Below are 10,341 nucleotides of genomic sequence, written 5' to 3' on the forward strand. Positions count from 1 at the left end.
GTGGGCGTTTGGTTTTTGTGTTGTTTGTGTGATGTGGAAAAACAAAGTATACTTTTTTTTTTACAATAATAATTTAAAGATATGAATCGAATGACAGAGAACATGTATTTCCAGTTAAATTAAAGCCATCAAATGGTCTCTATCCCATTCCTATCGAATATCACCTTACTAAGAACTTGTGATGTATGCTGCTGACTGACAATTACTTGGTCCAAAGGGCAATCATAGTATCAAAGGCACGATCATAGCGCAGAGTTTGATTGTCCAGATACTATAAGGATTGCTCAATCCGATATTTTAAAACCAGATTTATTATCATTCCTTGTGGCTGGTCATTTTATGTAAGGATCTGAAGTTATTACAACAAATACACTTTATGAAATGTGTAATAAGGGGCCTCAGTAAGTGTTGGGTTTCGTTTTCCGTTTGTCATTATGAAGGCACCCTGTCAATGACTTTGTTTACATTGTTATTTGGAAGGTGAGAGTAAACACTTCAATTCTGCCGAGCAAGAGAGATGATGTTTCCACGGCATATTTCAATAGTGAAATTTGAATTCTGAAATGAATGTGCTCTTTGCTACTTCCCCAGTGTGTTTCTGTTTTCCCTCTCAAAAGGTATGCGACTAGGCCTATAGCTGGAAAGTCTATACGATTACTATAAGTTAAAAAATAATGCATACAAAGGAATACAAATATTGTCATGAAACAGAGGCGTCATGCCCACACGGGCACGTGCCCCTTCAGATTTTTCTTTTAAAAATATATACACAGTACCAGTCCAAAGTTGACACCTACTCATTCCACGGCTTTTCTTTATTTTTACTTTTTTTCTACAATGTAGAATAATAGTGAAGACAACAAAACTACGTAATAACACATATGGAATCATGTAGTAAGAAAAAAAGTGTTAAACAAATCCAAATATATTTTACATGAGAGATTCTTTAAAGTAGCCACCATTTGCCTTGATGACAGCTTTGCACACTCTTGGTATTCTCTCAACCAGCTTCACTACTAAAGGACCCCAATAATAAGAAGACTTGCTTGGGCCTAGAAACACCAGCAATGGACATTAGACCAGTGGGAATCTGTCTTTTGGTCTGATGTGTGCAAATTTGAGATTTGTGGTACCGATCGCCATGTCTTTGTGAGACGCAGAGTAGGTGAATGGATGATCTCACTTGTGGTTCCCACCGTGGAGCATGGAGGTGGTGGTGTGATGGTGTGGGGTTGCTTTGCTGGTGACACTGTCTGTGATTTATTTAGAATTCAAGGCACACTTAACCAGCATGGCTACCACAGAATTCTGCAGATATGCACCATGCCATCTGGTTTGCGCATTTGTTTTTCAACAGGGTAATGACCCAAAACACTTCCAGGCTGTGTAAGGGCTATTTGACCAAAGAGAGTGATGGAGTGCTGCATCAGATGACCTAGCCTCCACAATTAAGATGGTTTGGGATGAGTTGGACCTCAGAGTGAAGGAAAAGCAGCCAACAAATGCTCAGCATATCTGGAACTCCTTCAAGACTGTTGGAAAAGCCTTCCAGGTGAAGCTGGTTAAGAGAATGCCAAGCATGTGCAAAGCTGTTATTAAGGCAAAGGGTGGCTACTTTGAATGTAAAATATATTTTGATTTATTTCACACTTTTTTGGTTACTACATGATTCCATGTGTTATTTTATAGTTCTGATGTTTTTACTATTATTCTACAATGTAGGAAATAGTTCAAATAAAGAAAAACTCTTGAATAAATAGATGTGTCCAAACTTTTGACTGGTACTGTGTGTGATACATATATATATATATACACATCTTGTTTGCCTATAATATTACTAGCCACCTAACAATTTCATGAAGTTGGCTTTAGCTAGCCCAGCTAGGTTCCCAATCTCCCAACTTCATAACTAGCTATGAAGAAGCCATTTCAGGCTAGCAATCAAGTTAGAGTAGCTGGCTTGTCAAACGATCTTAGCTGGCATGCCCGCTGGCAAGATTGGTAGACGTAAGAAAAACAGGCACTAACTAAAAGTACTAAATAAGACTCATTTCTTTACCCCGATTTTAGCAGAGATGCATATTTCGTTTCTTAAAAAAATTAAAAAGAACCAACAGTCAGGAGTATACAGACAGCTCAAGACGTATTTGTAGATATGCAGAAAAAAAGTTTTTACATAGAATGACGCATAATGATTATGGTTGTAGATTGCAGGAAAAAGCTTTTTCAGGTGTTATAAAAATGACCCCCTCCGGACCACCCTCACATACTTTGTGCCCCGTCAGATTTTTGGGGTGCATGATGAGACATGACACATTTATGAAACATAAAAGTTAGGAAAGGTTAAAATATTACTTGTATAAGCACTATATGATAATTACTACAAATAACAGCCTTATAGGAATAATAATAATATCAGTCAATTGTTTGTGTGGTGTCTAGAAATAATTGGCAATCATTTTGTATAAAATAACATTTATTTCCAGTAATTTCACGTGACACTACAGCTTGTGACAGTGGAGCAATAGACCTGCAAACAAATGCAATTTCACAAAATAGAGAAGTGTTGTAGTGTAGTTGATAAATGCTGGATAAAGTACACAGCTAAAGTCAATTATAATATAATCAATCTCATATAATCAAATGCAATATACAATGTACTGTTGGACAAAAAGTCAGAAAAGGAATGCCAATACATAATTCGTTTTTACAATTAAGCTTTCGATTGTAATGTTCAACGTCAGTAACCTAAACGTTATGGAAATAACTTGATCCCACTTGAACGTTTTTTTTAAAGCTTGGCTGTCCTAAAAAAATAAAAATACAAAATAAAAAGTGAGCAATAATTCATAATTCCTTAGTAACTAAGGTTACCTCCAGATTTATTTTTTTACTATATATTTTTTTTTAAGTAAGAATTGCACCAGGTTCACCAAACACAACAACCCAAATATTTCAAAAAGTGAAATTGGGTTGCACCACTTTTTTTCAATCTCACAAAACCCTACAATTTACATGAACCATATCGAAGTTATAATTTGGATGTGCTCCATATATGCACTTCAGTATTATGCTACTGCATACATTATGGTGTGATGAATAATTTGCCTGTCCGTTTTTCTGGAATTGCAACCCCTTTAGTAATGTTCCAGACAAAATACTTTAATTGTCGAGATATTTTCAGGTTACACACTATGATTGGCGGGGGACTTAAAGCAACAATTGTGTATATGCCCATGGAATAATAGGCTATCTCTGAGAAAAAGTTATATAAGTGAGCTTGGGTTCTGATGCCATTTTGGGCAAGTAAACGGACTAAAAACAAAGCATTATGTACAGCACTGGAGCATCAAACATTACTGATCTCTCCATAACATTCAACACTTGTGGCTACAAATACATTGTTCCTCTCTGAATGTGTCCACTTGAATCCTAGTCCCCACACGACTGAGTTAATGAAGCATTGCACATTCTCAGTCTAACGGTTTGTCTGGGTTATTGTTGACGAGGGGCCCGTACAGGCCATTGGTGTACCCTTGGTCTTTGTGCAAGAGTGTCCTGTCCCGTATGAGGTCACTGAATGAGTAGTCCATTGGTGGCCTGAAGCCCAGAGTTGGCATCAACCCCGTGGTGGAGTAGGGTGTCATGAAGGTGAGCCCTCTGCTGTGGGCCGAGTAGGCCAGCCGCAAGGGGTTTAGTCCCAGATGGGTGCTCAGGGGGTAGGTGCTGGGATCCGCACCAAAATGTGGCGCATTTGGCTGCAGAGGGGAGAAGGCGGAGCGGTTGCTCAGCGTCATTGCGCCGGGTAACATGGGCCTTGGAGTGGAGGAAAGGGGCGGCTGTGCGCTCTGGAGCATGCGTTCTGCTGTCCATACCTGCTCCGGGGCCTTGGCTTGTCCACTGTTGTTGAGAATTTGCTCGATGGCCTGCACCACGTCTTTCCCGCAGCCCTGTAGAACCAGTTCGAGAACACTTCGCTTGTGGCTGGGGAACACTCTGGTCAATATGTCGATGGGGTTCATTTGCCTGGAGGCGGCCGAGGAGGGGGATGGTTCTTGATCATCTTTGTCGGTCTCCGAACCCGAATCAGATCCTAAGGGGCTAATCGAACCCGGGGTGTCCTCTCCGTCTTTCAGTGCCTTGGAGACAGGAGAGCTAATGAACGACTCTCCGTCTCCATTCTCGGAGCCCGAGCCATGACGCCCGTCTGGTGATGAGATCCCTGGTTCGCTGTCAGTGGAAACCGATTTGCCCACCGTCTGCTGCTGGGTCACTGATACTGACATTTGGGACTTCGGAAACAATTCAAACTTCTGCATGCTTGAATCTGTGAAATAGATACATCAAAAAACGATGAGATGTCAGTCAAATAACAAAGAAGCCCAATACGCTCCGTTTGATTATTTTACCAAGATGGTCAGTGTCACTTGACAGTTCGGTAAATTAAAATGCCAACTTGTCATCTTGAAATATGCGTCACGTCAAACATTTCTCCATCAGGGTCCTTTACGTTACTCTTCAAAGTTGCGGAAAACACGCTTATGCACAAAACAATCTGACCTACATTGTGCCAATATCATTATGTCGGCCTATCAGTGTTTATGAGCAGGCTACTCTGAGCAGGATAATATATAAATCCACTTACCGGAGTTACTTTCGTTGTTGACAGAACCGAAGACCTCATAATTCTGACGAGGTGGTATGATGCCGTTGGCGGCCGCCAGAGCTAGCCCTTCTGCTGTCCCGTACAGGAGCTGCAGCTCCCGGGCTTCGTTCTCCTCCTGAGCTTGTTGTCGACGGAGAGCCACTTGTGCGGCCATTACGCGCTGCCTCTCAGCGATTAGGGTGCATTTGGCGCACATGCAGTCCTTCCAGCGGCAATAGCGTTTATGGCCCTTCAGCGCAGATACCACGCCATGATTCCTGCAGCGGGCACACTTCGGGGTGCGAGGATACTTCTCCGTTGCGCGATATAGCATTGGACCCCTCAGGAGGCTACTGGCCATGGAGACGGGGATGTTGACAGACGCTCCGGCTCCAGGGTGGACCTGGGATCCTGACGGCGCGGTGGAGAGCTCTGGTCTCAGATCCATGTCCTATTGCTGATCAATATCTACTATCAATTGGAAAAAGTAACGTGATGATGCAGCGTGTATTGATGCTGAGGAGTAAATTGTTCAACCGTTCACACCAGTCGAACAGTTGTCAACATCTCTGCACAACTTCTAAAGTAGGTTCATCTACTGGTGTTCTGTCCATTGAAGATAACGATACGTAGCCCCACCAAGATAAAGGACCGGTTGTCAACTTGCGCGAGTAAGGTATAAAAACGCCATGCAACCTGTCAAGAGTTGATTAACTCTGCAACAATCTGTACTGAAAAACGAACTTTAAACGTGTTATGTACGAGGAGAAATCCAAGAAACTTGCAGAAATTAGTGCCCTGTTTTAACTTAATATCACCAAAAAGGAGCCGAGGTTGTTATACTCGCACCAGCGTGAGACACTAACTTACTCAAGAGATTGCCACTAGATACAGATCCTCCTCTCTCTATTGTTACTCCTACGTTTTCATTAGACAAATTTGACAACAATGTGGCGCCTGTCATTGGCCAAAGGGGGAAGGTGCAATCTGATTGGCCTGTCACTTTTTCAACTGTGTCCATCTGAGTTCTTTCTCAAATAACAAGTGTTTAGAATCTGAAGGGGATCTGAAGAGCTAAAATACATAATTTTTTCAACTTGAATTCAAAAGCAAATAGAAAACTACGCATCAAGTAATATTTATAAAAATGGTAAATATTATGGAAACAGATTCCAAAGCTCAAATTAAATGTAATTATCGAGACATTCAGGGAATAATTTGATTTCTGAAGTTGATCTGTATTGCTTTACTTGATTATATTGCTTGATGTATCGTTACGTGTCTTTCCTATATAAAACTCCTTTATTGATCCTTTCATTTACGCTTTTTTTATTAAGACAATGTTTAAAGGCTCACTTACGTCACTGCCCTTTAATTCCGTCAAAGCACAAGGTAAGTACATTTACATATTGATTCAAATAGACTAGCTTATGCAGCGCAAGAGCTGGTAGAATGTTGTGCATGGAGTTGGGAAAAAAACGTCTGTAAGATAAATTAAAATACATAACTTTTTATCATAATAGTAATTAACGTGTTTTTATTGTACAATGATAGCACCATTACTACACGATTTTAATGCTACTCATGGACATTAATTATGCGATTCAATTGAGCCAAGCCGGACCCGTTGATACATAGGCTACTTATCTTATGTAGACTATTGTGCACTGACAATAATAAAAACGTTTCAGTGCGGTTAAGTTTAGGAATACAATTGACGTATCGAAGACCATGTCGAAAAGTAGCCTACATATTATTTACGTTGTCAGCAAACAGTGAGCCAACAACTATCCTTCCATTCTAATTTTTTTGGTACAATATTTTAATTCAAGCACATAGCTACCAAATACCTTCAACGTGCATAAATCAAATGGTAAAAAACGAGTAACCTTATGAGTTGATAGGCTATAACCTAAACAAATAATTTACTGTGAGTGAGACAGAAATTTAAAGACCGCATGTTTTGCAATTACAGTAACAGCATTTGAGGTCGTGAGAAAATATAAAATCCAACAACCTCGTACTTGACGGATTGGTCTTTTGCTTGGAATTATTTTTGAGAATAACCATCTTGAAATAATTGCTGCTTGTCACGTTGGCTTTTGTCAGTAGGCAATACCTCAAGTGAAGTGCAAACAGTAGTCAAAGCCTGTATGCAGCACCCCAAGAAAAAGACAATAGGCAAAATTCTTACATTAGTTCATAGACTACGTCTATATTTTCCTGCAATCAAGCTAATTGTTTTATTTGCTATTAATAATCCATGTGTTTTTATGGTTTAGCCTAATCTATTTCCTCTTTAGATGTAATCATTTAAAAAGGCATTGACTGCCAACGTGAGAATAAGTAAGTCGTGATTTACACAAATTAACAATTATATTACTAGCAAATGTTGAAATAGTTGTATATTGAATTATGACATATACATTCCAACTTAGCCTGTATATGAACCATTATTCAACTTGCAGCCTAAGTGTACATTGAATTGTTAAAAAAAAAAAATCACAACATACCAAGATATTAAATGTGTACTTTTGGACGACCAGATTGCAGGTGATACTAACTTGAAGGTTGCTGGCCCGCCATGGACACCAGAGGATGATGTTGCAATCGTTCATGTCACTCCAAGATGAACTTGGGATCCTGATGGTGTCTTGGATCTCTGCCCTCGATGACCTATGCCTACAATCAAATTGTAAACGATGTGGGTATGGTTGATAAATTGGATGAAACTTCGCCGATGCTACACTGGGTACATTTTCAACCGCAGAACTTCATTTTAACTTTGTACAAACCATTTAAATAATGAGGCAAATATCTAACGATAATGATCTATTATAAAATATAAAGGGGTGAGATTAAATGTCAATTCGAGTTGATCAATTCAATAAGAATATTTTATTGATTAATTTAGTCGACTCCAATAACCATTTTAAGTGGCACAACACTACTGGTAAACAAACACATAAATCAAGAGAAAATGGGTCTGTAGGCCATCATGTTTCGATCCTGGTGGATCATGCAATGTTGAGTGTTACGTTTTACTTGCACCAAATTAACTAACATAGGGCCTACAATTCTGTAATTTCACAGTGATATTGATGGACCGCAGAAAACCCAACATTATCCATGTCCCCTCTCTAGTAACCTTTAGTAATAATCCTCATAATTGACTAATACAGGTCGGCTAAACATTTCAGTTGTAGGCCTACATGGGACACTGCAATAATTGTATTTTAATGAATGTGGGTTTAGGCTATATTGACTGGATAGGGCTGCATGAGTAACTTCACAAAAGCAAACCAAAACATCATAACCTGTACCTCTATAACCCTGAGCACCTTTCCACATTTGGTCTAGGCTTTTCTGGTCGCCTCCACTGGAGGTGTATGCCCCACTCTGTTCCGCGCGCTGCGTTTCCCAGCACGCGGAACTGCCACTCATTGATTACCTACAGAATCACAGTAAGCAAATGACACCTGTTTCCCATGCAGCTGTCATCTGCACCTTTAATTAGCCTACCTAATAGAGAAGATATTAAATACATATTTTTTTTACATTAAGTAATTATGTCGGCAGTGATCTCACACGCATGAAAGAGGGGTTCATTGCGTTCACTATAAATCACGGTGTGGGTTAATATGTGATGTTTTATAAAAAGGTGGAGTTTGTAACCTGTAGTAAATGTTGAACACATTTGTTGATTAATATATTGACGATAAACATCAACATGCTAATTAACACAGGCACACAAATCCTTTTGGAGGGCTGTGTGGAACTAAGCATTCATCTAACAATATCGGTTAAAGTTGAAAATATAATAGCCTTGATAGAGTCCACCCAGAAACTATATTTTGCGATTTCATTAGTCCATTGCAGATATACTCCCAAAATGTTTTGCATGTCAGCAATCAAGTTTTAAAGATATAACTTACAAAATACATTAGGTATGATGCATTTTGCATCATACTGACTATATTTCTGTATTTTTAAAGTTCTACTCTTTAAAACTTAATTGCTGACATGCTAAATATTTTTGGGACTATATCAACAATGGATTAATGAAAGAAATACCAAAATATAGTTTTGGGGTGGCATTTTCCTTTAAAATAGTTTAATAAAAATCTTACTCATAAGAATTCAATAGGCCTACTACCATAAAACATTCTTATCTGGGTTCTCTCATGGTTTCCAATGAAATGCCCCAGCGCAAATAAGTGACTGTGGGCACTTAAGAAATTCAACATTCTATGAACTGTTCATTAGGCCTATGCATAAAAAAACATGTGAGGCTTTCATTTCTTTACGAAAGACTAGGTAACTGAGTTTTTACACCTTTTTATACAGCCACAAAATGAATGCTTGACAACATATGTAGCAGCATGTTTCTGCTACCGCAGAACCCTGGTGAAGTATTCGAGCGACCTCTTTCGCTGCTCCCGCCCTGCCTGAGCACTGCTGAACCAGGATTGCCTCCTGGGGTCTTCCGCTGAAATAGCGTAGTTTATTAAACGAGACCGAGGTGAGAGTAGCAGTTATACAAAGTGTAAGCGGTACCGGGTTTGGTGGAAAAACCACTGCGCATTTACACGCTTCATCTGTTCACCAAGTGCTCATTAGGTTGTTAACCTCTAGTTCAAATGAGGCTCTGGCGATGTTGAGTTTAAGCGAATGGTGGCATTTCCCTTAAGACATTTTAGATCAAAACCTTAAAATAACTGCATAAAAATTGCCCTTTGTTGCTGTGACCCACAATATAGGCCCTGAAATAGTTTAGCTATATCGAACCTCACAGGCCACCCCAGTAAAAATTGACTACGCTTGGTCGTACTTAGGCCTACCTTACTCTACCTATAACTCATGGATTACTCTTCAAATAATGAGTCCCATGGGCTCAATGAGAGACACTGGCATTGCTGTACATTTCTCTGAGAATAAGTGGAAGGTCGCAGTCCCTCAAAAAAACACTTGACAGCCCTTCTTCCCCACTCTTGACCGATGGAACACGCATTTCTAAATGGGGGATAACCCCGACATCACATAATTTTTATTGGTCTTTTTGCCAAACCTTTTGCCCACCTTTCAGTTGCAGTACACGCACCACGCACACACTCTCTGAAGCCCGGCCGTTTCTTCTGCCCAAGAGGCAGCGCGGCAGAGGTCATCATCAAATTCAAATTCAAATTAATTTATCCATAAGGAGATTAATTTGATAATGTCATACTGTATTAGGCTACTTAGCCTTATATACACCCATACAATAATGACAACAGTGTGCATATAACTACGTCAACAAAAGTAATCAAGCTATTAATATACAGTCATTCCACGCCTCCAATTCTAAAATGTTAAACAGTTTTAGAGTAGCCTAAATGTGTGTGTGTGTTACTTACGTCCGCACAGCCAATTAAAATGCAGACGTTATCCTTCCACATCTGTCTCCTTTGCAAACGAATGGCACAGAAAAGATAGCCCATGAATGGGCGTTCATTGAGATCACAGATGGAGTATGGGTTTTTGCTCGAAATTTGAGAAACACCATTGTCCCCAATCAAAACTCAATGTGTTGTCCTACAATGGGCTGGGCTTTGAGCTCTGCCGCTTCAATTGGCCTTGTTTTTTAAACTTGAAGTGTTCAGTACAAAGGCTTGCCTCCTAAATGTCACCTCCTGAATGCTCGCCTCAAGACCGTGCTC

General features: G+C 39.7%; 1 protein-coding gene across 1 annotated transcript; it reads right to left on the bottom strand.

Moving 5' to 3' along the window:
* Window positions 1-2,458: 2,458 nt before the first annotated feature.
* On the bottom strand, window positions 2,459-5,753 carry dmrta2 (DMRT-like family A2). The gene is made up of 2 exons (XM_014216633.2): window positions 4,646-5,753; window positions 2,459-4,327 (listed from the first exon to the last, which is right to left on the bottom strand). The coding sequence occupies exons 1-2, from the start codon at window positions 5,091-5,093 to the stop codon at window positions 3,474-3,476; spliced, it is 1,302 nt and encodes a 433-aa protein (XP_014072108.1). The 5' UTR covers window positions 5,094-5,753; the 3' UTR covers window positions 2,459-3,473.
* Between the last annotated feature and the right edge of the window lie 4,588 nt (window positions 5,754-10,341).

The sequence above is a fragment of the Salmo salar genome, chromosome ssa10, assembly GCF_905237065.1.
Source record: "Salmo salar chromosome ssa10, Ssal_v3.1, whole genome shotgun sequence".
In the NCBI taxonomy this organism is placed as follows: Eukaryota; Metazoa; Chordata; class Actinopteri; order Salmoniformes; family Salmonidae; genus Salmo; species Salmo salar.